Source organism: Ambystoma mexicanum, chromosome 1q (genome assembly GCF_040938575.1).
Source record: "Ambystoma mexicanum isolate Mex_15411 chromosome 1q, UKY_AmexF1_1, whole genome shotgun sequence".
Lineage (NCBI taxonomy): Eukaryota > Metazoa > Chordata > Amphibia > Caudata > Ambystomatidae > Ambystoma > Ambystoma mexicanum.
The window spans coordinates 1,255,850,527-1,255,878,088 of NC_090922.1; the positions used below are offsets into that span (position 1 = coordinate 1,255,850,527).

The 27,562-nt window shown below is 45.8% G+C and overlaps 1 protein-coding gene across 1 annotated transcript in view; it reads left to right on the plus strand.

The window, feature by feature from the left end:
* LOC138545458 (cytochrome P450 2J2-like) overlaps nt 1-27,226 on the plus strand; it is a 794,499-nt gene extending 767,273 nt beyond the window's left edge. The window contains exon 9 of the mRNA XM_069642070.1: nt 25,093-27,226. Coding sequence (XP_069498171.1) covers nt 25,093-25,274 — 182 coding nt within the window. The 3' untranslated portion in view covers nt 25,275-27,226. The remainder of the gene's footprint in view (nt 1-25,092) is intronic.
* The last annotated feature ends 336 nt before the right edge of the window (nt 27,227-27,562 follow it).

A 27,562-nucleotide genomic window follows, 5' to 3' on the forward strand; every position in this document is an offset into this window, starting at 1 on the left:
TCTCCTCAACATGTGGCTGAGTCATAGATCTGGTGCTTGTTTGCAGTGCTCGAGCTGGCATGCTTGTCATTATAGTTTCTGCAGTTCTATGTTCCAGCTCCTCGTGCAGTTTCTTTGCTCTGATTATGAGTGGGAATAAATAATCTATCAGCGTTTGTGTTTTCTCTGTGAGTTCCTTTGTGGCTACTTCTGTTCTTTCGAGGGATTTTGCTATGCACTCTCTCTTGGGTTTCTCACTTGACTTCTCTTGGTCACTTCCACTATTTTCTGGAACTGATTGTTCGGCAGGCTGTCTCCCCTTCTCTGCCACCTTCGTTGGAGGCCCTGTAGCCATTGACACTTGCCCTTGTCTGTGTGTATCCTGTGTGTGGGTGCGTGCAGTGGTCAGTGCAGCGTTGTCATTCATTCCATGCTGACCCTGTCTCCAGCTTCATTTGTGACCTCAAATGTGTCTAAATTACTGCTAATTACATTTAATTTTAGTTTGTTACTTTTATCATCAGGTTTTCTTGGGACTGGAATGACTATATAGGGTCTGGGTGCTTTCGTGGGACCCAGACATTCAATATCAGATGGTTGTACCAACATTGGGACACTTCGGGCACCAATAAAAAATGCAGTTCTGATAGTTAGGGACAAAAATACAACAATAATCACTATGCATATACACATGATCATTTTGAGAGACAGTTGGCAGCACTTTCTTCCTGGGAAGTGGGGTCGCCCCTCTGTCTGGGGTAAAACTAAGTTACTGTTCTGGGCCCCCATGTTGACCAAGTCCATAGTCAGTGATTTATTTATTTTCTTATTACGATCTCGTCGCTCAAAAGTTCAGTAAATACTAAAGTGACGAGTGCTTTTCAAGAGTCCCCCCTCTCGCGGGTGGTGACAGTAGTCTCTGGTTATGCATTACAGTTCCTTTAACTTGACTATGGAAAAAGGTTAGACTTTAACACATCACACTCATTCTGCATCTCTATGATAGACAAAAGTCAACTGTGGACCAAACAACACAATCTAGTGGCAATCGTATGTAACCATTGCCTTAAGAAATGCGCCCGGTAGCCTCCGGGCCTGGTCTGCGCTATACAAATAAAATAAATACAAATACAAATAAAATCCCAGTGCACTCCTCTAATTTGCCTTGGCCCTGAGGACATGCTGGAATCTGTTCAATGCGAAGGGCTGAACAGATGGAATTGCTGTAACTCACACAAAAATAAAATGTCGTAAAAATAAAACCAAAAATAAAAATAAAAGTGAACATATGAAAAAATAGGAAAAATGAGAAAAATGAAGAAAAAGGAAAATAAGATGGTGAAGTTCTTGGGCCCGCTCCTTTCACTCTGTCTCTCAGCGACAAGTTGAAGAACAGTGCCTCTCTCCTCGATCTGCTCCACGGCGGAAAGTTAACGAAAAGGATAATAAGAAAAATAGGTGAAAAAATAAAAAATAAACTAGGAACAAGATGTCGCAATCCTCGTTTCTGCTCTTCTCGATCTGTCCTCAGGGGAAGAATGAAGAACAGTGTCTTTGTCTCCTTGATCTGTCCCCGGCGGAAAGTCTCACTGGAATCTCCTTAGGAATTCTCGCTGGAAGTTGGACAGCTCCACTTGGAGCATTATACCGTGGAGAAGAGTGCTCATGTGTGGGATATTGACTGAATCTCTGAGGAAGGTGACAACGTCAACATCGGCAGGCCTTCCCACCATCTCTGGATAGTCTATGACTAGTCTGAGCATGCCATTGTGGGCCATCTGGGTACCTGCGGGGGACAGGGACATTTGCCTTGTTTTTCTGAGTCCTGATCACAAGCCCTTCTTTTGATTCGAACAGTCTCTGCACTGGCCTGCTGCGTGGATTGCCACTAGATTGTGTTGTTTGGTCCACAGTTGACTTAAACGTTCGATATGTCTTGGGTCCCTGATGAACATATGGGTATCAGTTGTTCTTCCAACGAGTCCTGGGCAACTTTCAATTAGGCGGAAGAACAATGCGAAGGTGAGTTCTTCAACGTCTGTTTGCGGTGGAAGCATTTGTGTCCTTCTCACTATGCTCGGGTAACTCAGCGAAGACCTCTTCGATGACGGTTAGCAGCCGCCTGATTACTTTTTGTTAGCTGGATCTTGAATAAAGTCTGTGACACTGGCTTCTCGCCCTATGAGTGATGGGTATGATAACACCACAAGTTGAAAATAGGTTAACACATCCCACTTGAGACTTCTTCTGGCATGTACAATAAGTTCTGTGCACAAAGTCTTGATACTGGATGCTTCAGGATACTGTGTCGGGTTCTCAGAAATATCTTATTTTCCGCTTATCTGAGTCTTAGGAATTTTCCAATGCTTTGTGTGGCTTTAAACGTTCATATGAGTAGCGTCACTGCAGCTTTGGATGTGCGATTCTCTTCTTTACCCTGCAACTTTGGCTGCACAGAGTTATTTTTATTGTCTTTTATCCCCTTTAGAGCTTAGAGGAAATGTTCAGTGTAAAGCCAAGAGTTTCACAAAGAGCACTCTTGTCTTGTCTTTTCTGCTCATGTGTCCTTCTTCCTCGCCATAGATCTTGTCTGCATGTGCTGAGGTCCTTCCCCGTTGTCTGTAGGTTCTTCGCAGTTGGATGCAGCTGGAAGGCTCTCTCCTATATGGGGTTTAATGTCATTTAGGAAGATCCATGCCCTTCTGCCCTGGAGCTTGACGTCGGACGGGGTGCAGTCCTCTACGATGAAGGGGCCATTAAATCTTGGCTCGTCCCACCTCTTCCGGGTAAAGTTCCTTATGAGTACTCTGTCGCCAGGGAAGACGAGGGGCGCATGTATACCTTGTGCGGTGTCTGCTTCAGCACTTCCTGATGTGTTTCATGCTGTGCTGTCCCCTTTTCGCCGTCGCTGCAGTTGGCCTGAAATGACAGAGGCGCTAGATGTCATACAGTTAAGGTACTCCTGCATCTCTGTTCCCAGAACCTCTCTAGTTGGCTGGGCATCACATCTAGCTCTATCTCAGGGGGTAAGAGGGGTCACATCTAGCTCTATCTCGGGGGGTAAGAGGGGTCCTCATTCTTATGCCTGTAACTCGTGCGGCGTAAGATGATGGTCGGAGCCGGGTTGGTTCCGAAGTGCATACAATGCCAGTGGTAGACAGTGCAGCCATCCCTTTCTTAATGTGAGCTTCAACTTGGCTATCCTCTCCTTTAACAGGCCGTTGAGCCGCTCACATATCCCATTCCCATCCGAGTGATACGCCGACGAGAACTTGTGCTTTATACCAAGCAACAAGCTTATCTGTTCGAACACTGCATTAACAAAGTGAGCCCCATTATCTGATCTCATTACTTCGCACACCCCCCATCTAGGGAACACTTCCGTCACTAGGAATTTGGCAGCACAGGTAGCGTCTGGGTGTGTACAGGGACCTGCTTCTATCCATCTAGAGAATGGACACACCACCACAATTAAATACCTGTACCCGTTGCACAGTTGAATCATGTCGACGTAGTCGATATGCAAGTGCTGGAATGGCCCATTCGGCCGTGGGATAAGTCCTCTCACTACTTTTAATGTGTGCGCAGCGGTAAACTGTTGGCAGATAATGCAGTTCACCATGAAAAATGCAACATGCTCTGCTAAATTCGGTGTGAACCAGTCTTCTGCGAGTGTTGCAGCAAGATTTTCCTTTGTCATAAATATAGGGTAGTGTAACTGCTCCAATGCTACCTTCAGTAGGGCAACAGGCATTACCGGTTTACCAGTGCTGTCCTGCCTCCACAAACCGTCAGAGGGGTTTAAGGAACACCCTCAATGCTTCCACACATTTTTCTCTTTCTGAGGTGCCTCCCCTTGGAGTTCCATTAGCTGAGTCTGCCCCATGTTACTATAGGCCTCAGGGGTGGCTCGCGCTACCATCATCCTCTCATGGGTACGTGCCACCTCCATGTCCATGATTGTTTCAGATTTGAATGCCATGCGCTTGACTTCCATGTCTGCTTCATGGTTTCCACGTGACACGAAATCTGTCCCCTTGTGTGGGTGGCGCATTTCACGACCGCTTTGTCCACTGGCAGCTGTAGTGCTTTTATCAACCTGTCCAGTAAGGCTGCGTGTTGCCTGGCGTGTCGTCCACTCGGAGGCAGCCTCTCCTTTTCTAGCGTGCTAGACCTGCATGTACTGTGGACGTCACATAGGCAGAGTCACTGTACACAGTTACTTCCTGATCTGCATGATTCTTAATGGCGAGTATCAGCGCCAACAGTTTTGCAGCTTGCGCAGAATAGTGAGAGGGTATTTGCGCACTGACGAGTACTTGGAACTCTCCATTCGCTAGGTGTTTTACCAAGGCCACGCCTGAATATCTTTGTCCGTCTTCTTGAAGAATCGTCAATGAACACGATTTTGCCACCTGCCAGGGCATTTTCCTTTACCCTGGGGATTTCATCATAGAATTCCTCATAATTCGCACAGTCATGTATAGGTTCTCCTTCTGCGACTGGCTCAGCTATGAATGTAGCAGGGTTCACAGTTTTACATCGAACTATTTTGATCGATGGGTTGGAGATAATCACCTCATAGGCAGATGCTCTCTGTGATGTCAGCGTGCCCTTTGGCTTCTCTAGTATTGCGAATGATGAGTGCTCGACGTACAATGTCATGGAGCACCCAATCACAATAGATGACGCCTTCTCAATGGCGAATGCGGCAGCAGCTAGATTTTGTTCGCATGGGAAGTGGCCCCTCATGACCGGGTCCAGACTCCCGCAGTAATATGCTAGGGGCTTGTACCCCAGCGAGGTTCGCTGCGCGAGCAATGTTGTCATACAATTACCATCAGAGTGTGAGAACAGGTATAATTCCTCTGCATAATTAGGAAACCCAAGAACTGGGGCCTTACAAATTGCCCCCTTAAGTTCTGCAAACTCCTTCTGCATTGCCTCAGTCCATTCAATTTCTCCTTTTGTTGCCTGGGCTTTCTTCAAAGCCTGAAGCTGGGGCTTGGTATACGCGCTGTAGTTGAAGACCCATTCTCTGACAAAATTGCACAGGCCTAAGAAGCTTTGCATTTGTTTTATCGTGAGTGGTTTAGCCGGGTTCATGTTAGCTTCAGCCCTTTCTGGGGTTACCTTTTTCCCTTCGTGTGAGATTAGATGGCCTATGTACAGCACCTCTCGCTGACAGTATTGTAACTTTTCCTTATCAACTGTGTATCCTTTCTCAGACAGGATTGTCAGTAGCTGGACAGAGTCGCGCCTTCATTGTTCCTCAGTGGTGCTGCAGATCAGAATGTCATCCACATACTGCAAAACAACACTGTCTACTACAATATTGTTTAGGTCCATCTGCAGGACTCTGTTGAAAATGGATGGAGACTCACAGTACCCTGTGGCAACCTCGTGCTTTTCAGGCTCATTTGTCTGAAAGTAAATGACGTCAGATCTTGAGAGTCATGGTGCAACAGGATTGAGAGAAACGCATTTTTCAGGTCAAACACTGTGAAATATTTTGCCTCATTTGGTATGTTGCACAGAATTGTGGATGGATTAGGGACTAAAGGAAATTCGGCTTCAACTATATCGTTTAATGCTCGTAAATCTTGGATTAAACGCCACGACCCTCCCTTTGATTTCTTGACAGGGTAAATAACTGTGTTGCAAGGTGATTCTGACATCACTAGGATGCCCTGCTCCATCATGGCGGAAATTGTCTTTGCAATCCCCTCATCTGCCTCTCTGGACATGGGATATTGTCGCTCTTGTGGTAAAATTGCTCCTGTTTTCAGTTTAATTTTTACTTCACCTGCCCCCTTCAGGAGGCCTACGTCATAGGGCCCTGTAGTCCATACCGCGGCAGGCACTTGGGCCATGTCGTCATCAAAGTATTCTGGACGTATCAGCGCCAACATCATTCTCTGTGGCACCTCCCGTTTGATCATTTTGACCCAAAATGTCAGACTTACTTCTACTCTCGTCTCTTCCAGGTCAGGGTGTTCTTTGAACAGATCGGCGTCGGTGCCGTCAGTCACTCGATACCCTTCTTCGATGGCGATAATAGCACACCGTTGTCTGCCTTCGTCATCATATCCTTCTACCAATACCACTTTCCCTCGCACTGTGGCAGATTGTATCATTAAGGGAAATACTTGTCCTTCCTCTTCTTGCATAGGTATTCTGGGTCTGAATAAAAACTCATCGGGTGTCCTCATAGCTCTATCTGCAAGGCCTGGCAATCCTGCCATGACTACCCACACCCCATATGCGAAGACTTCTGGCTCTAATGGTATAGCTCTCATGGCTATACGTCCGGTATATGCTCTGATCATTTCGCACACGTTTGAATAATGATTTCCTGGAGTGGAGCACAGTATACCATTCCCGGTAAACGAGATTGTCATATTCAACTCAGTCATTAAGTCGCGACACAGGATGTTTACTGGGGTCTGACGTGAGTATAATAAGGGTAAATTCATTTCGCACTCTCAAACAGAGACTGGGACTGCATCTGTAAATGGAACTCTACTGTGAGCTCCCGTGAAACTCTGAGTATCTATGGCCTCGCCAGACAAGGAAACTTGCCTTCTTGTATGCACGAGTGCGTCGCACCCGTGTCAACTAAGAAGGAATATTCTTTACCCCCTATGACGACATTCACGCAAGGTTCCCTATTAGGGTCTGGTGTCACTGATAGAATAGAACACATCAGAGTCCCCCGCGAGCTGTCCTATTTCATATATAAGTTCGGCCCACTGTATACTTGTTGATTTCCCCCAGCCCCAGCGTTGACTCCCCCTCCGGAGCTAGTGCCCTGTGACATTTGCGGTGGTGTCTGCTGGGATTGTCCCTGCGGTACGTTCCCCATGTGCACCTTGCTGCAGGCCTGGCGCCTGCTGCAGCACTGTGTGATTTTGCGCAGTGCCCTGCTGTGGGACGGCAGGCTGATTCACCATGCCTGTCCCCATCCCTTGGCTATTTTGCCACATGCCTTGGCTTCTGCACACACGCGCCACATGTCCTGTCATTCCACACAGCCAACACACTGGCGGTGGTCGGGCCATCTGTCCATCTGGCAAAGCTGGACCGCCCATCTGCGCGTTCTGAAAGCTATTTTGATTATTCTGAAAGCCTCCCTGGTTACCTCGACGCCCTTCCTGACTACTCTGCCATCCTTTTCCTCCAAAACCCCTTCCCCTCTGGTAAAATCCTGCGTTACCCTGATTGTTCTGCGATGGGTTAGTTGCTTGCTGTGCGCTTGGGTCAGCTGGGCTCGTCAGCATGGCTCCCTCGAGAGCATACTTTGAGAGTTTCTTTTGCACCAGCTTTGCCTCCTCACCCTTACGGGTTGCTTCCTTTTTCCAATTCTTTTCTTGCAGTAGTCTACAGTAATGTGCAATTGTTAACTGTATTTCGGCCCATGGTTTTGCTTCTACTCCTACCAATTTTTTGAGCTGCTTCTGCACTGGTTCAGGCAACCCATGGCATAATATGTGGTAGAAAACAGGGATAGATTTTGTCCAAGACTCATGTGTTTCGAGCACCCACGCGTCTTGAAAATTCTGGATATAGATCAACGGATCCTCTTACTCTTTCATTTTCCGAGTCATTATAGCCCCCATATCAGAAGTGTCTGTATATAGCGCTCGCAGCGCTTTCCACACTGCTGCACTACAGTTATTAAATGGCTCTCCGTCATGGGAGGTGTTAGTTAGGGTTACCCTAGTATAGCCTGCCCGTTTCCATACATCATCTGCTCTTTCACCAAGTATGGCAATTAGGAGGCCCTTAATGTCCCCTATAGCTAAGGTGACACCCCCCGTCATTTTCTCTAACTCAGGTATCCACTTTCTGGTTCCCGATGTCAGCATTGGAAGCTTATTTTTAAGGTTCTCTCGGTCCATGTGTGGCCATAGAATATATAGTGGTCTTGTTCCCCCTTTTCTAGCAACGGGAATTGGAATGCACAGTCTTTATTTTCCTTCCTCATAGCGCCTCTATCTACCGCTGGGGTGGCATTCCCACCTTGCCATCTTCCTGGCAATGCCCTTAATCTGTCTGCATAGGTAGGTGCTGACGCCCCCCTCTGACCGTGGGGTGTTCCTTCTTGTCGGCCGGACTGCGTGGCAGACTTCGGTGTCCTACTTGTGGACCTGCTAGTGTCTGACGATCGTACCACTTGGTCCCCTGGGAGCCGTTTTTCGCATCGTCTCCCTTCCTCGAGTGCCACATCCTCCGTTTCCCCACCAGAGTCAGATCCTGAATACTCTCAGTTTACACAACTCCTTGCATCTTCTTCGTTCTGCCCAATCTCCAGCCTGTCTATGGACAGTCCCCTGCTCCCATTACTTCGAGTGACATCCTCAGTGTCATACAGCTGAGTGCTCTCCAAGCGCTCATCTTCCCTTCCCCCATTGGATATCTGCTCTAGCCCCATCTCATCGTATATTTTATCAATCATTTCCCCGATGCTTCTGGTGTCGAAGTCATCTTCAATATTTGTCCCACTTATACCTTGCACCGAGTCGTGTGCAGGAAAGAATTCTTCTATGCTTTCCCATTCTACAACAGGATTGGGTTTTTTAACTTCCCGCTCCAGATATTCAAGATCACGTGCCCTCTGTCTGCGATTTCGTTCTGTATCCTCGTCTATTTCCTTGCGCTTCCTCGCTTCTTCTCTAGCTTTGTCTACTTCCCTCATTCTTTCATTTCTATGTTCCTTTGCCCTTCTAATTTCCTCCTCTTCTCGCCTCTTCGCTCTCTTCTCACGTACCCTTTGCTCTTCTTCCATCCTTTGCTTAGTCTATCTGTACCAGTCGTAGGCTACCTCTTGCTCTTTGCGATATAGTTGTTCTCACCTTAGCCTATCTTTCTTTCTTGTCCTTTCATCCCTTACTTCCATCTCTTTCTCTCTCTCTCTCTCCTTTGCGTCTCATCAGACCTCTCCCTTGGCCTCAAATCATCACTTCCTTTTCCATCCAACTTCAGTAATATCTGACCTCCCATCCATTTGTCTTTCACGAATGCTATCTCATCAATTCTACCTTCATTTCCTTTATGTTTATTTCCCTCTTTCTCCTCATCTGGAGGTGCACAACTCCATGCCCAATCTTTTCCTTCATCTTCGCATCTCTTTGTCCCTTGAGACCGCGGAGGCGATATTGTTTTCCTGTTCCTTTCCCTTATTATCGTCACTACTGTACGTAGGCGACTCATATGCAGTGTTGCTATACCCCGTGCTGCCTTAAGTTCTCTTAGTGGGTAAAGCCCCTCTGTTTTACTCCCTTCAATGACTGGCTCAGGCAGGGCTGGTGGCGCGGTAGGCGTCTCACCCCCCTCCGTAAATACATTTAGTATCCAGTCTGTGGGTGGTTCTTCTACCTTTGTTTCTTCAACCATCTTCCACAATTCTTGAAAAGCAAGACGTTTCTCTAGCTTCTTGCCTGTATATGTGGCGTGTAGGAAGGCAGTCATATGCTGTAAAACAGCCTTAGAAAGGGACCCATTCTGTGGCCAAGGCATGAACATTTTGTGGGTGGTACCCTTAACCCACTCTGTGCTATACTTCGTGAGTTTTGGTGCATGCTTAGGTAGTTGCATGCACAGATGCGCAAGTGGGGTGACCTCCTCCATTTATGATTCCGCCACCAACAATGTTTATACAGTGTTTTATCCTTCCAATAGTATGAGCAAGCACCAAATACGCAAGCTCCGATCCAAGTTTTTCCGGCCAAAATTTTACTATCAATTAACTCAAAACCATCAATTCATTGGCGATTCCCTCTCAGTTACAGAATCGCGTAAAACCAAATTTCATTTCACACAATCAATAATACAATTGTTCTACATTCGACATACAACAAAACACATGTGACAGACACTTGACAGACTAGACAGACACCAGCTGGTCATACATATACCTGTCTTCGAATTAATACCCCGTCATGGAGTTTAAATGAACTCCTTTGATGCGTCTTTAAACGTCACCATAGTCTATTTGTCCCTTATTATATGGGCTATGAGTTCACGTTTCTTCTGACCGCTGTATTAAAGCGCAGGAATAAGGCGAATCCTTACGTTTTTATCTCAGGTGCCCCCCTGGTAATCCTACGTTTTTATCTCAGGTGTCCCCCTGGTAATCCTTTGTTTTTATCTCGGGTGTCCCCCCGGTATCCCTTGTTTTTCTTTCGGGTGTCCCTCCGGTACCACTTGTTTTTCTCTCGGGTATCCCCCCGGTATCCACTCTTTATCTCTTATGCTTGAGTCATTACCCCTATATATATACAGTCTTCTCTACTTCTGACTATTTAATTTTTTCTCCGCCACCCACCGTTACCTTTCCCTTACTGGCTCTAATGCCTACACGACATTTGCCAAAGTAACGAGTTTGTTGTTTCACTCACCGATCGCATCTTTTCCTCTCTGGAACTTCGGGATTACCGCCCCTTCCAGCCTTTTAAGGTTTTTTCATCCGATTGGCTGCCTGTGGGAATGAGAAGGGTTATGCTTGGAAAGGCGGGTTCCTTTAGACCCACTGCAGATTTTTTATGGACTTACTCTATCATTGTCCACGGGGAGCTTCTCAGTCTACTCAGCCGGAATGGCGAAAGGACTCGTTATATTGCCGAAGACCCGGAGTTACTTTGTCCGTCGGTCTAAGGTGTCTTAGTATTATATAATCAATAATTAATGGCCGAAACCATCCTCACGCTACCAGTGTTCAGGAGGAGAGGAATTCACTGAGGGGCCCATAGGTCAGTGCTCACCCTCTAGAACTTGTAAGACAAGATAGCTGCACCATGTGAGGACAGGGGGTACAGGATTCATTTACTCCAACAAGACTCAATAATGAGGACTCAGTAAGTTGGCAAAGGGAAGTCCATTTAATGACAAGTACATCAAACAGAGAAACAAATGGTAATCAGCAGCATTACGATCACCTGTCTCGCTCCGACTTCCTCGAACTTCAGTCAAACAGTCATTGTTATAGGCACAACTCGTCATCACTGACGTCTAATTCTATAAAAAATCATTATGCAATATAATTGGTTAGGAAAGGTAACTTAAGTATAGGTGTTATATCTGTATATGGTAACAGAGCAGGTGGATTGGTTAACTCTTATCGGGTGGGCGTCTACGCCCATCCCTCTACATCACGTGTGATGGACGTCACTAAAACTACGACGTCCTATTGGTTACAGTATCTATAGGACCCTAGATTACATGGTCCATTGTGATTGGGCCAGTTACACCCCTAAGCATAAATCTCCACTTTAATTAGCAGCATGCAGAATGGGCACCCAGGTGCAAGTGCCCCAGGATTCACCCTGCCTCCTTTCCATCAATCAGTGTTTTAGGGCGATGTGTCAATTAGTTGGCTAAGGATGGCCTTGAAACTGTAGTCTCTTATCGGGAAAAGTTATTGCATCCCCGGGTTCTGGATGACATCAGGCAGTGGTACATCTTCGTGCCTGGCTGATCATGTGTTACTTCACCATGAATCTGCTTCATTTCCAGCTTTTCGTGTATTTAATTCTCCTTGTAGTCCCGCCACCTGCCCGGGCCTCCTCATCTTGACATTCACATGGCATGCTGGCATGCTCTGAAGTTTCGATTCTCCTCAGCTGAAGCTCAACTCCCTTTCTTGGGTTGACCTTCGATTTCCCAGGCCTGAGCCGTCCTTTGTTGAGTTTCGATTCCGCTCTGTCCCCTGCCTTGGGCTTGGATATGAAACCTGTCCAGTTAGGCCGCCTGGGCGTACTTCTGCTTTTACAAAATGGAGTCGCACGTGTACATTGTGCTTTATTGAGGTAGCTATATAGTTGGCGCTTGCCGCTCTACTCTTCTACTAAACATTGCAAGCAATATCGATTTCTTGCATCTTGCGTTTCAAGCCTATTTACACACATTAGCTGGTTTGATTCTTCCATCTTGGTCCATGGCTATGATTCTTTTACGTTTTCGACATCGTTTCACTTTCGTGTCTCTTGTATCCATTTGAATGGCTGCTCGCACTGGCGTGTTACCCTTTTCCATGTGCGAGTCTATCCCGGCCCTCGTCTCATTACCATTGGCCTTCCATCAGGGTTCGTTGTGTCTCTTCATGTGCAGTCTGTAAATACTCATTGGTGCGTATCAGTGGCTGGTATGGTTGTCTGATGGGGTACCTTGCTGCCCAGGGCTGTCTGGTTATGGGCGCTTCAACAGGTACAGTTCTTCTAATGTACACTGGGCACAGTCCCAGCGCAGCTCTTTGTTGGTTCATCTGCTCTTCATATGTCACGTACCTTGACGAGTACTTTACTGGTGCTTCGAAATGAGGGGCAGGTCTGCAGGCCATGTCTGGGACTTCCTCTACACATGGACCAATGTTTAGGAGGATAGGGGCTTCCCCCCTCCTGGTAATACATAATGGCTGCAAAGCTCATTTTTCAGATCTGCCTTCTTAGTTGGGGGCCACACACACGATGACCCCCCCTCCACCCCCTCTCCTTTTTCCATCTGATAACCCCTGCGAGGGAGCAATTCAGTAGGACTCTGTGCGGCGTTCTGCTGAGGTGCCTTTTTGTTATCGCCTTCCCCTCACATAATGTACCCCCCGTCTCCTCTCACCGACTGATTCTCCCCACAAGGGAACAGTACAGTGGGACTCTGTGTGGGGTTCTGTTGAGGTACCATGCTATTAATGCTATTAGTGCCTCCCCCCACTATCTGCGGAGGCCATACATTTCTCCAAATCAGTTTGTAACTCACCTTGTGGCATACTCAATTCTGGCGGTGTCAGGACTAATGAGGATTCGTGGGCGGGAGGGGGTTTCTATTGTCCTCAACCTTTCGTCAGAACCCTCAATGGCCATCTTACAATTTGCAGATTTAGCTGTTTCTGTCAGCTCAATCACGTCAGGAACCAACTCCGCTGGCTCAAACCCTGAGGGTGCCACCATGTGAGATGCTGTGGTTGCTGTGATAACTACATTAACGTTATGAACAGGGTGGGCATGGTAGAAAAGTGGTCAGGTAACCGCTTACGTTGCCTCATTGATGTTGTTTGCATTTGCGTTTTGAGTCGCAAGCCAACCCAACCCAAGGCTCAGGCAGGGCGGGTGAGGAAAGGCGCCACAGGCCTACTAGCCTACTAGCAGGGGCACAGGCAAGGTCTCATTCGGCCAGCTCAGTAGCAGCAGGAGGTTTTCTCTGGTCGGTGCTAAAACTGCCAGGAACTCCCAGGAACCAGAATCGTCCGTGTCTCCTGACCCTCAGATCCGAGGAAAGCAGCCTGCACATTGCATGCAAATCCGTCAAACCGCACTGTGGACTGCTAGAACCTCGCACGCTCACACAGCTGCTTCCGACAGACATGATTAGCATATAAGATTTTTGCATCCAAACATAGACTACGATCTTGCCCCAGACAAAAGAGGAATCCATGCAGAATTTGGTAGACGTGGGATGAACTGTGAGGATTTGTATAGCAGGACAAAATACGCACATACATACATTCTGCTTTATATATAAAGAAGATAGAAGAACATGTCCAACACAGCATCCTTGGAACTGATATCTTTGGTATTGGATCAGAGTGAATTTGGACCAATTTACTGAAAGTCCCTGACTTTAACAGTGTTGCAAACCAACTGGAGAGTGATGATCTCACATTCCGGTTGTTTAGGCTTGGGTACAAGTAAATCGGTTGAAAAGGATGGATGGGTCCTTAACATAAGAAGTCACCTCACTGGTAATGTTGGTAATACTGATCTCTGGCAATCAACCTGCCAAATTTCAAAGAGTCTCCATGATAGACATATGTAAATACAAATTCAGTACTTCTAAAAAACACCTCCAATTGTCTGCTTGCAAAGTTTAATTTATGATAATGGTAATCGAAAACTTCACGCAAAAATTATTACGATTCAAAATGATCTATGTAAATTGAAAATTACAATATTACAACTGTGACTACCTCTGAAACAAGACCGCTTCCAGTGCCACTAAATGTATTTTTCTAGTAAAATTGTGATCCGTATATATATAGGGAACCCTCCCCATATAAAATCATCCCAATTTATAGGAAAGTGTTCTCCACTTGGCAAACACCAGAGCTCTATATTCCAAGGGAAGGCCAGAACAATGGCACTTTTTCCTTCAAATAATCCCCCTTCATCAGCACAACATATCATCCTGCATGCTTCAGATCATTGGGACAAACCGAATTCAGTTCTCTCTATTAATAGTCTCTTTTAATAACTGCTCCTCAGCCAGGCAAGTAGTCCTCTTAGCTTGGTTCTTTCACACCTAATTTCCTTGTGCATCCCGCCACATCCTACCATTTTGACCTATCTGATGCATTTTGGGTTCCATTGTCGTGCCCTTTTTACCTTATGCATTTGTTCTTTATTGCACCATTGCTGGCCATGTTTTATCCTCAGTTCTCTCCCCCTTCGGATTCGTTAGCCATCCCCGATTTCCAGTTATATTGGGGCATTGCATTCTTTTCTTTTTACATCGTCCACAGTGTGGCATGCCTTTTCCCGAGGGCCATGCCATTCTTCTACCCAATGGCTCCTGTTAAGAGTTAATCAGCCTTTTCCTGCTATTTATTTGTTGTGATTACTAATTAACAGATTTCACGAAAAGAAAACAAAATATTTGAAGGGGTGTTGTGATCCATGCTCAGTAAGGCACCCAGTGTTCTCAGGGGCACTTTGACGTAAATGCTAGTCTAGTCCATGCTAGTGGCTTTGGATGTTGGGTCAAGCGCTGCACCAATGAGCATTGATGCTTCATGGCAGAGTGGCATATGGGGCCCCTATGTTATATCGGGAGAAAGGGCCATCCTGGGCATGTGCTGCCTGCTGATGTTTTTCGGTCGCCCGGTATTGGTGCAGCAAAAATGCAGCCAGTGAATGAAGGAACGTTGCCATTCCATGGTTGCTGCCTATCTCTCACTGCTTTAAAGCTTATCCCAGGTTCTGCCCATGGTCCAGGGTATGTTTGTGCCCAGTGCTTTACACCAACAACCTTTCATCTGGAAACTTCAGGAACAATTCATACATAGTCAACTCTGGAATTTCATTGGAACAAACCACCTTCTGGGTGAATCAAAGCACACACTTAGACCTTCTAGGAGTACAGCATTGGCTCTGTGCTCCATCCTGGATACATTTAAAACCAATGTGAAAGAAAACTCTGAGCGTGTGCTCATCCCACTCCACATCTGAGCTGCTCTTGGCACCTTTGGTAACAAGATACTTCTAAAAAGACTGAAAGATATTGGTATTAAAGAAACAGCTGGACAATGGATCACCTCCTTCCTCACGGAGAGAACGGAAATGACTATCTTGGGCCCCTAGAATGCCTGGCCTTGCCCACTTACCTGCAGAGGTGCCCAAGGATCCACATCCTCACCCCTACTTTTCAACATCTACATGACACCCCTACATGACTTGACACCATCAATGGATCTGATATCTTCAGCTACAACTGCTTGGGTAACATTCAAATAATCCACACATTTGTGAACCACTTGTCACTAATTGCTCCAGACATTAAAAACTGCCTTGCATAGGTGGAAACATGGATGAGACCAAACAAACTAAAACTCTTTCCTAGAAAAACAGAACTTCTGCTCTGCAATCCTACAGGTTCTAAATCCACCACAATCCCTTGGCCCGACGAGATGGCTCTTGCCCAATCCTGTGTACCACATTAAGGAATCTAGGAACACAACTGACAACACCCTAACTCTTGATCCACAGATTAGAGTCATCTGCTTCTCCCAGCTGCACATGCTATTCTGCAACTTCCCTTATTTAACATTCACACAAAGGGCCATGGCCATCATTTCGCTAGTACTATCCAAACTAAGCAATGCAAACAGCCTCTATTTTGGACTCTCACATTACCTAATGAGGAAACTTCAAGGAGTTCAATATGCAGCGGCAAGACTCATTCTCAGAATACAGCGATTCAAACCTATCACAACACCATTGCATATTCTCCACTGGCTGCCGATAAAAAAAGGGTCCATTCAAAAACATTTTGCATCAGCCATTGTTCATACCATGGAAGAGGCCCTGTTTAATTCAAAAGTAAGTATTGTATTGTTTGTATTGTATATTAATAAAGTGCTTATAGACCAAAGCGAGTGTTTCAAAGCGCTCCAAGGCGGGAGGGGAACATGGGATGCAATCATCCATAAGCCCTTGGAAATTTCGGAATAATATACAGTAATAAGCGTACTAGGCTTGAAGACATTTCTGCTAATTAAAGTGTGTTATCTGATAGTTGGGGTGACCCCGGCAGGCGGTGAGGAGAGGGTGGTGCAATCATAACAAATGACAATAATGCAAGTGTGTGACCAGCAGTTAGGATTGGAGGGGTTATGAGCAGGTTATTGTGCCTTTATAATGTGCCACTAACACAAGTGTTTCAGGTGCACAATGCAAGGGGGGGCAAGGGGAGACAAAGGGACAGGCAACGAGTTTACTGGGTGAGATGCATTCAGATCGTGTAAGTGCCAGGCAGGAAATGTGAGTGATGGGCGAATGGAATTGCGCCTGGTCCAGGAGGGCCATGTTAAGTGCAGAGGGTTATCTTGGGGAAGTGCGTAGTGCTGAAAGTAGCACGGGGGCCCAGAGGTAAGTGCAGGGACTGGTGTGGGTGATTGGGACCTGTAAGGTTCTGAGGTGAGCTAGGTGACCAGTTTGCAAGCTGAGCAGAAGGAGGTGGTATCAGGTAGAAAGCGGACGTTAGCAGGGTAGAGGTAGAGAGAAGGCAGAGGAGAAGAGGAAGGTCTTGAGGAGTTTACGGAATTTAAGGAGATCTGGCTCGAGACGCAGAGAGGCAGGGAGACTGTTCCAGAGGGTGGCCCCTGCAGAGGATAAGGATGTACCCCCAGGTCTCTGTTTGAAAAACCGGCTCACACTCAGAGAGTTGGAGGAGGATGAGTGGAGTGCTCTAGAGGGAGTGTATTTGGGAAGAGTGTGTTATAATAAATGCGGGCCCTGGCCCCAGAAAGCCTTCTGAACTATGCAGAGGGTCTTTTACTTGATCCTTGCAGCCACGGGGTGCCAGTGGAAGGATTTCAGTGCCGGAGAGATATGGTCCCTGGGCTTGAGGCCAAAGATAAGTCTCACAGCTCTGTGCTGGATGAGTTGTAAAGGTCTGATTGTAGAAGTAGGGAGATTGAGAAAGAAACTGTTACAGTAGTCCAGTCTAGAATGAACCAGAGCTCTGGAGACAATGAGTCTCTGGGGGAAAGTGAAAATAAATAGGATACCTCAGAGGAGGTTCAGCTGGTAGTGAGATTTTTTGGATATATCTGAGATGTGTGAGGAGACGGGCAGATGGAATCGAAGATGACCCCCAGGTTTTTTGCCTCACTGGTGGGTGAGGGTGCAGGGCCAAGGGAGGCTGGCCAGAGTGAGAGTGGGGAAAATGGGAGCAGGGGTCCCACTGAGAACAATCTCTGTCGTACTGGCATTAAGGCAGAGGTTGTTAGCTACACACCAAGACTGAATTGCAGACGGACAGACAGTCATGAATGAGCGAGGAGGAAGAAGCAGCTCAGGGTAGCTTGAAGGAGAGCTGAGTATCATCTGCATAACACTGAAAGTTGGAAGTGAAGGAAGAGCTCAAGTGGGCCAAGGCGGCCATGTAGATATTGAAGAACCAGTGGGATAGGTTTGATCCCTGAGGGACCCCGCAAGTAGAGAGAGATAGCTGAGAGAAAGGGCCCTAGTTTCACCTGGGATGGATGGTCCGAGAGAAAAGAGGTAAACCACACCAGGGCCTGATCAGTGATGCCCAAGGTATCATGGAGACGATTGATCAGGGTGTTATGGTTCACTCTGTCGAATGCCGAGGAAAGGTCAAGGAGAATGTGGACAGAAGGAGAGTTAGAGTCAGGATTTGAGAGCAGGTCTTCATAGGTATTCAGGAGAGCAGTGTCTGTACCTCTGTGTGCTCTGAAGTCACACTGATGATCGTGGAGACAACCAGCAGATTCAGTGTGTAGAGTAAGATGAGAGATAGCCAACTTCTCCAGTGGTTTATAGTGATTTGGTCGAAAACAAAAATGTCGAAAGTCAAAATGTCGAAAAAAAAATGTCGAAAAAAAAAAGTTGAATTTCTTTTTCAATACGTTTTTTTTTCGAAATGGGGGGTTCCCTCCCCAACCCCCCTTTTTTCTATTTTTGTTTATTTTACCCCTTTTTTTTACTTACCGAACCCAAAAAAAACATATAATAAAAAAATAAATTCGACGTTTTGACTGACCACCTTCTCCAGTAGTTTGCCCAGGAAAGGAGTGAGAGAAAAAGGGTGATCGTTTGCCAGGATAGAAGGGACGGCAGAAGGTTTTTTGAGTAATGGCCACAACAGAAAGTGTTTGAGAGAGGGTGGGAAAACTCCAGAGGCGAAAGAGAGTTTGCAGAGGTCCGCCAAGGCTGGAGCTAGAGTGTCAATGTTGTCCTTGATAGTTTTGGAGGGGCATGGATCCACCTGTTTGGAAGAGGCTTTCATAGATCAGACTAGCCTAATGGCCTCTTCAGGTGTGACAGGGAAAAAGCAGAAAAAGGGAGAGGGGGCAGAGTGTGAGAGGCTGAAGAGAGCTCGTAGGATGTTGGTGCAAGTGTTGGTGAAGGAGTGAGAGGAAAGGATGTCCAAGGTTTCGTTAGTGAAATGTGCTGCCAATGCCGAGCAGAGGGCCTGGGTGGAAGCAGTGGAAGTTGAGGCTGCAGAAGCGTTGGCCAATTCCTTGCAGACTTCGAAAAGTTTGGCCATGTTGTTAGATGCTGCAGAGAGTAGGGGGTGGAGAGTAGGAAGATGCAAAGGCAGCCACTGTCACTCTTTTCATGGGGCGGGTGTCCTTGAAGGTGGGAGGAAGTGTGGCGAATGCCAGTGCTAGAGGAGATGAGAGCGTAAGGTGGGAAGAGAGAGTGATTGGTCCAGGAGAGTGCTGTAGTAAGAGCGGTAGAGAGAGGGATGTCAGTGGAGATGAGAGCATTCAAGGTGTGGCCTGCAGTGTGAGTTGAAGAAGAGGGTAGAATGGATAGAGAGAGAGAGTCGCAGAGTTTTCAGAAAGGTCCTAAAGAGTCCGGGAGTCCAGATGGATGTTTAGATCCCCAAGCAGGAGGAGTTGTGAGGAGGTGAAGAGGAGAAAAGTGGCAAGGGCAGCCCATTCAGAAAGGAAGAGGGTGGACTGGCCTGTAGGCCTATAGAAGGTGGCCAAAGTAAGAGAGGAGACTTGGGGAGAGAGGGAGCCTGCAGACCAGGCATTCAAAGGAGGAGTAGGCCTGAGTGGGAATGTTGTAGATAGGGATCCACTCTGGATAGATCAGGGCTACTCCCCCTCCTGGTCTTTTAGTCCTGGGCTCAGAGAGGATCTTGTAGCCTTCAGGGAGAAGTGTGTCAAAACTTGTGATCGAGATGTCCTTAAACCATGTCTCAGTGAGGGCAAGAACATGAAGGTCCAAGAGTTCAAGGAGGTGGCAGATGTCCGAGGAGTGCTTTACAGCAGAGCAAGAGTTAAGAGTGTCAGTATGGAGCAGATTGCCAATTATGAGAGACTTACGGGGAGTTGTACATGGGACAGCAGTCCCTCCCTTAAGCGGCGATAGTGCCTGAGAGTTGGAAATAGGAGAAGGTAGAGAGCCAAGAGAAGGTAGCAAAACAGGACACAAGGATGGTACTTGGGCGGTAGTGCATGTGGAGGTGATAAAAGAAGGAGGCAGGGAGAAAAATGTATAAGCCGCGGGAGTATCTTATCGAAAAGGAGTTGGGTTGAGAACCCTGTACCAGGACAGTACCATTTAGACAGACATTAATGATGACCCTGGAGGAGGAGAAGGAGGCAAGAAGGACCTCACAACAGGTGACACCATTGATGTGTGATGTGTAGTTAGGAGAGAGCTGAGCAACAATATGAAGGGTCCATAGGCCGGGTGAAGGGACGACGAAGAGGATGTTGATGAGTTTCTCTGGCTGAAGCACTGTCATAGGTGTCCGTTTTAGGTAGGCCTGGATTGGAGGCCAGAGTGTTCTTTTTGATTTTCTTCTGCCAGATTTAGTGAGAGGTGAAGGATAGGTGATGGAGATGCAGTTTGAGAAGATAGGGGAGATAGAAAGTGCCATAGGGGACACAAGGTGGTGCACTTAACCCGGCAGGAACATGAGGAATGTGGCAGGAATGGAGCAGGCACATGCAGACACAGAGGGATGGGAAGAGGACAATGTGAGAAGCAGAGGGTGGGGTATGAATGGCTAGAACAGAGGGCATGTGAGTACCAGGCAACGTATACGTGTACACACAGCTAGATTCAGTTTTAGGCTAAGAGCAGAATAAGACACTGTACGATGAGCACACAGCTAAGTTCGATTTTTAGGCTTAAGCAGAATAACACAATGCAGGATGTGCACACAGCTAAGTTCAATTTTTAGGCTAAAGCAGAATAACACAATGCAGGATGTGCCCGCAGCTAAATTCGATTTTTAGACTAAAGCAGAATAACACAATGCAGGATATGCACACAGCTAAATTCGATTTTTAGGACAAAAGCAAAATAACACAATGCAGGATGTGTACACAGCTAAGTTCAATTTTTAGGTTAAAAGCAGAATAGCACAATGCAGGATGTGCACACAGCTAACTATGATTTAAAGGCGTAAGCAGAATAAAGGTGCGGGATGTGCACACAGCGAAATACTATTTCAAGGACTAAGCAGAATAACAGGACTGGATGTGTACACAGATAAGTTCGATTTTTAGGCTAAAGCAGAATAGCACAATGCAGGATGTGCACATAGCTAAGTTCGATTTTTTTTTTGGGCTAAAGCAGAATAACACAATGCCGGATGTGCACACAGCTAAATGCAAAGTATCAGTACTCACAATGCTGCTCTAGTACTAGACCCTAACTTTAATTAAAAATGACAAGTAAGAGCCTCTTTTTCAGTTCTGGTCACAAAACTATGGCCAAAAAGCCCTGCCTGGAACTGAACCACCTGACTTTCAGGAAACAACTCAAGACTTGGCTTTTGAACCAACCACTCTGAGCGCAATGAAAGATAATAGCAATCGACTAAAAACTTTGTACCAGAAACATGGGCTACTTTACGATGAGCAATTGTGAAACTGTACTGCCGAAATTAATTTGATGTGTGCATCTTCTGCTGCTCGACATTGGTCCGCTCCTGAATATCAGTGAAATCTACAACCAGGACTTAGGAAGCAACAACACCCTAACCCACCTTCCCCCTCCTCACCCTCCCCTCTCATCCCTCAACTAGCACCTCACTACTAAAATATTGCATCCTTACTCTATCTACACCCCTTCAGATGGCCGACCAGGTCTAATGCACTTAACAGACTCTGACGCTTTTTATCCTCTATTAGCAACCATTCTGGTAAATTCTGCACTCCAAAACCTGGGGGCTGCCCATATGGCAAACTTTCCCCGGTCTGCACCAACCACAAACATAAAGATGTTCATAGCATACAGGTGACTGGTACTTACAACCTGAATCCATCAACACCACAGTTTTCAACATCTGCCTTCCTGCTATGCGACTAACACATCTTGCACCCTTTCTTACAGAGCAATGCCTAGCAAGGCAATATTAGAATATTAATAGAATAAGGGTGCTTTATAAGACCACAATACATTATGTTAAAAAGCATGCCACAGATAAAGGATGCTTTGCTGAAAATGAAGAACCTAGGTACATTTACTTTTTTTTGTTGGATGTTCTTACATTGAAAAACACCTATCGGACTAGCCGAAGAGAAGTATGGAAGGCTGAATGAAATAACTAGGGGAGGTTGAAAGCTGGAATTGAATTAATCAGACTACCGCCTAGTTTAGTACACTTGGGGCACTACTCTCCAAGCTTCCCTGACACCTTGCTTGTAACGGTTGCATCTTATCATATCTTGACAACATCAGGAGTCCGGGCAGTTCCTCCATTATCATCGGAGCATAGGAGTGTGGTTAGCCAAAGAGCACAGGTGGTGGAAACCAGCAAACGCACCGGCAGAAACCGCAGCCTCAAGTCTCTGGCAGGTACATCATTTTGTCTGACAACCCCAGACAGTTGATTCACCTGTTCACTCATTTTCCTTCATGTCCTATTTTGATGGCCGCCTGCTTCAAGTAGACCTCCTAGCCTCTTGTAGAAACTCTGGCACATTAAGACCCAGCAGGAGAAGGGACTGACAGGAGCTACTTACTGCATAACAAGTAGCTGGTTCGGTCCATTTGCTGACTCCAGAATTGGCTGTCTAGCACTCGACCGTGGGCTACGAGAGATGCACCTGCACTCACAAAAGCAGACTGTCCATGTGGAGGCTGAACACAAAGGTAGGTTGCAAGCTTTCCAAATGCACACCATTTATCACCCATCCAGATAAAATTCTCATAAAAAAATATCCAGTGGACATTTTGCAGTCTACTCTTAGCAGTTTTGACCCTCATTCTAGACCTTTCATCAGTGCATTGTCCCACATACCAAGATTACATTAATTCTGGTACTGTCAGCAGTGTATTGTGCCAGTGTTCAAAATGACCCTCATTCTGGTGTTGTCCGCAATTTGGATCAATGTAATGCCAACAGATGAGTCCGTCCACTGCCACCGGACCGGGGAACTATGACATTCTCATACTTTTCAGGAGGTCCAGTCTGGAGATCTCTGTCACTGCTTCCTGAAAAGGACCACTATAATTATTAATGTGCCTCCCGAAATCTACCTTTGCACTGGCTATAGCGGGTATCGTATTGATAGCGGTCACAGATCAATATACGTATTATAGTTTTGGGATGCAGCACCATACAAAATGCACAGCTGTCAGGTTTTGAGGTGCAGCACCATCCAAAGGTGTGCTTAAGTATCATCATAAATTCCACTGTTTCAAGACTAGGAATACTTCAGTAACGGGGTTACGAGTCCAGCTACTTTATGGTTTCAGGGGCACTCAATAATGGTTACATGCCAAGGAGTAGGAAGCCTGCAAATTGCACCATTACAAGGGCTTCAGCCATTTAAGCACCATTAACGGTGTTCTTAAAATATGGTGCAACACTAGTGACCAACAACCGCAACCCACAACAGCACATTTAACTGATTTTATGCTTGCCGTGTGCACTCTAAAGGTTAATATTATTAGTACCCGAGAGTCAAGCATAATGCAACATGCATTCTGATTGGCCCTCGCCGGGTCCTTACCCGGCCGAGAATCCTTCGATTCTCGGCCGGGATGCCAGCTGCCTTGTCCTCGGTGGGGGCGTGGCAGCCCATCAGCCAATGAGGAGGCTCGAAGCGGGGCCATCCCTGCTCCGAGCCTCCCCACGGCTGAGAGGCTGCCTTTGTCCCCCGCCGGGGACTCAGGAAAGCTTTTCTTTTTTTTCTTTTCTTCCCTTCTCTCCCTACTCCCTGCCCTCTCCACCCCACTTACCTGCTTGCTCCTGCGTCCCCGATGGGGGACGATAGCAGACTCGGAGTGGGGCCATCCCCGCTTCACGCCTCCACACGGCTGGAGGCTTCCATCCACCGGGGATGCAGGAACTTTTTTTTTCTTCCCTCCCAACCGCACTTACCTTCTGCTTCTTTTTCCTTTTCTGGACCGGACGCGCTGGGAAGAAGTGTTCCCAGCGCGTCCGCTCCCTATGGCCGCCATGGAAAGGGAAAACAGACTCCGTTTTCCCTTTGCATGGTGGCCATTTTCTTGGTCGTTTCTTTTTTTTTTTCTGTCCCAAAACGCTGCAGTGTTTCGGGACAGAAAAAAATTATTTTAGTGCCCTGGTCACGCACATAATGCGGGCCGGGGTACTAATACCAGTAAAACCCTTGCGGCGGGGGCATTACCGACTCAGGTAATGTCCTGGGAGCCTTTGTTAAGGCCCTTGCTTCGCTCGGGCCTATAACTATGGGCCCCGGGGCATTACCTGAGTCGGTAATGCTTCCGCCGCTCGGGTCATATTGCTTAATTAGCACATCGATATTGTTATTGATCTCCTCTCAGCCAATCAGAATGTTTAGAGCGCAGTCAGGAACTACTGATATTGCCTGTGTCTTGCCTTCAAAAGCAGATGGAGAAACAACAATCAATTTTCTAGGCAAGATTTCATACACGAAAGGGAAAGCTAAACATGGGACCATTATTTCACATTCTTATAGAGAAACCGTTTACTTTTATAGGGCTCCTAATGCATGCTCATGTTAGAACTGTTTCAGTTCTTCCTGGTTTGCAAATAAAATGCTTCACTTATGTAGACAACCACGTTATTTAAATATTACACAATAAAAATAAATTTAATTTACTAACTGTTGTCTATTTACCCTACTCTCTGTTAAAGTTACATATTTTACTTCACCACCAAAACTCCCAAACATGTATTGCTACTACCAATACCTGTTAATAGGCTTATATACCTGGGGAGGGGTCATTATTGCTTAGGATAGTAAACCTTCCCCAGCTTATGGCCCTTGGATTCGCCCCATGCCATAACTTGGTGGTGGTTCATTATCCCACGATAATGACCCCTTCCGTCGCTCTAGACCCCTTCCGTCGCTCTATAAGGGTATATTATTTGAATGAAAGCAATACAATGAAGTATAAATATGGCCATTGCATGCCAGATGAATATCTGGGGAGGGTTGCGCCTACCTCTGACATGGGGTATCCCTGCACATTGCGGGTTCAAATCCCTGCAGCTTCATTGCAACCCTTCATCCTTCCAAGGTCGATAAAATGGGTACTCTTTAATTGGGTTATATTAACGGTCACTATAACAGTGCTTAGAATCATGAGGAATACACTGTGAAGTGCCTTATAAAAACCTAATATTATCACCATTCACTTTTTACACACAACTTATTGGGTTTGTCACGGTGTCCTTTGAGGTAAAGAAGATGTAATGAATGTATGAATATTATATGAAAGTAATCTGATTGAAAATGATATTTCAATAAAAGCTCCAAATTTAGTTCCTCTAACGGATCTGCATGTTATCATTATATATGCAGCATTAAAGTGAATTTACATTTATAAACGAATCACTTATTAGAACGATTCAAGATATTGACATATCACTTTTTGTATTCATGTTTTTTTTTGTTAGGAAACCGAATCTGTCTTGGAGAACAACTAGCTAAAATGGAGCTGTTCCTTTACTTCACTACCCTCCTGCAAAAGTTCTGCTTCAAGGCACCCGACGATGTTAAGTTAAATGTGTCTGAGTTCAGGCTTGGGATCACGCTCTCTCCGCTTCCGTACGAGATATGTGCCATTGTTCGCTGCTGAAGACCAAGATTGCCTACGAACCCAAGTGTGCTAGATAGACTTCTTCCATCCTGAGTCTCAGAGTAGATTCCCGAGTTCAAGGTGTCTTGCTGGTATCCACTCATGACATGTACCTAGGGCCAGTTGTACAGCAAGGGAATTTTAGGGACCTACTTGTGGTGCCACCAGCAGAGGGTGTGCTAGACCAGGAACCTGTGTTGGGCGTAAAAACAGCAAATGTATCCCAGCGGAAATGGTCTTTGCATTAGGGGGCATACATCCTTGCACCGGTTCTGCAAGTGATCATCTCTTTAAGGTGGTGATAAAGCTTCTCTGAACTAGCATAAGATTTTATAATGGTATACTGGGATAGTACAATTGGGTGCTGAATAAGGAGTGTTTGACACTCCTTGTGATCGTGTGTTTTTGTATGAAATCAATGATCAAAAATTATTAAATGAAAAAAGCAGGTATTCAGATCTAGACCTTTTCTGGGTAGATCATAATTTTTATTTTCAGATTTCTCAAATCAATGTGTTGCAGTTTCTTAATTCGTGTTAATCACATATCAGTGAACTAAATGTGCTCCATGGTGATAATGTACTTGGGTTGCTATTCACATTCATTCACAGCTTGTTGGGAACCCTACTTCTCAGCAGACCAGAACGGAAATTGTTCTTAATAATTACAAACATTTTAAAGTTTTCAATAGAGGACTCATGCATGCTCTGCTCCGCTCACATGGTTCGTTTCGCCTCCTCTAATGCATGTGCCCATAACCCTACTCAGCTGCTCATAAATGCACTGCAGGTCAGGCTAGCAAGCGTTCAATTCATATGCTAGTGGGGCTGTGTTGTGTAGAAGGGAGAGCAAGAAAATAAAGAAAGAGTTCCAGAATCGCTAAGAAGCCAATTTTTCTTTCTCTGTAACTTGATCTACTAGCTGCCCAACTAGTTGCAACAAATTTATTTGCAAAAATTTGCCAGTGAGTAGGAAATAGCATATGCAGAGGCAGGAAGAACACATGGATGCTTTAAAAGGCTTTTAGGCCAAATGAAGCATCACCCTTGAAAAGAAGCAGACAAGGAATCATGTTTGCAAAAGATACCAGGGAGTCTACAAAAGCATCTAAAGAGTAATTTTGCAAAAGATACCAGCGAATCTACAAAGGCTGCCAGGGAGTAATGTTTGCAAAATATACTAGGGAGTCTGCAAAAGCATCTAAAGAGTAATTTTGCAAAAGATACCAGGGAATCTACAAAGGCTGCCAGGGAGTAATGTTTGCAAAAGATACCAGGGAGTCTGCAAAAGCATTTAAAGAGTAATTTTGCAAAATATACCAGGGAATCTACAAAGGCTGCCAGGGAGTAATTTTTGCAAAAGATACCAGGGAGTCTGCAAATGGAGCCAGGGAGTAATGAATGCAAAGGGTGTACTAAAGATATACAAAACTGGCAAATGGCTCTGGAAACTCCTGGATGCCACATTCTAGTGAAGCCGGTCAGGAGCAGGCATCACATGATTGTCATAACCAGAAGAGTTGCAGAAGAAAACAGGAGTATATAAGCATGGGATTTCTCGATTTGTTAGGTACATTCCAATGCCTATTTCCTGGGCTGGGAAATACCCCGCAGATGACAAGAATGTGACCGTTTGTAAAGGATTATGATCACAAATGATAAAACGTCAGGGGCCTCACCACATCTACATTAAATTGTTTCTAATATGATGAACGTGAATGGTTGCATATAAGTAAAGCATATCTCTTTATTTAAGTGTAAATCGAAAAACAGCTTGGTTAAAAATAAAGCAACGAACCTTGGTACACTGAATTGATTATATGCATTATAATAACCATTTGTTCAATTGTATCTTTATCATTTTGTGATACTACTTATATGGTTTTGTTAATTGATTGGCATTTTATGCTGTTATTATTCAAATGAGTAATAAACATTATTGAACGCAAAAAATGAAGCAATTACTATTTCTGTATATAAGTATAAGGTTCCTTTGGTTAGAAGGTAGCTATTTTCAGACTTCACCATTTCATGATGTTACTTACACAGGGATCAGTTTATCTATTCCATCATAACTCTCCATCCAACTCTTTGTGGATCAGACGCTTCTCCAAGCAGAGTGGTGGGGTAGTTCTCTCTCCTCTGCCGGTGCCTCCCTCTGGAACAACCTTCCTGCCCCTCTCAGACCTGAGCCTGACCACCTGAAGTTCTGGAAGCGGCTCAAGACCTTCCTTTTCTCCTCTGCCTTCTCTCTCTTGCTTCCTTGCTAACCTACCTGTCTGCTGTGTT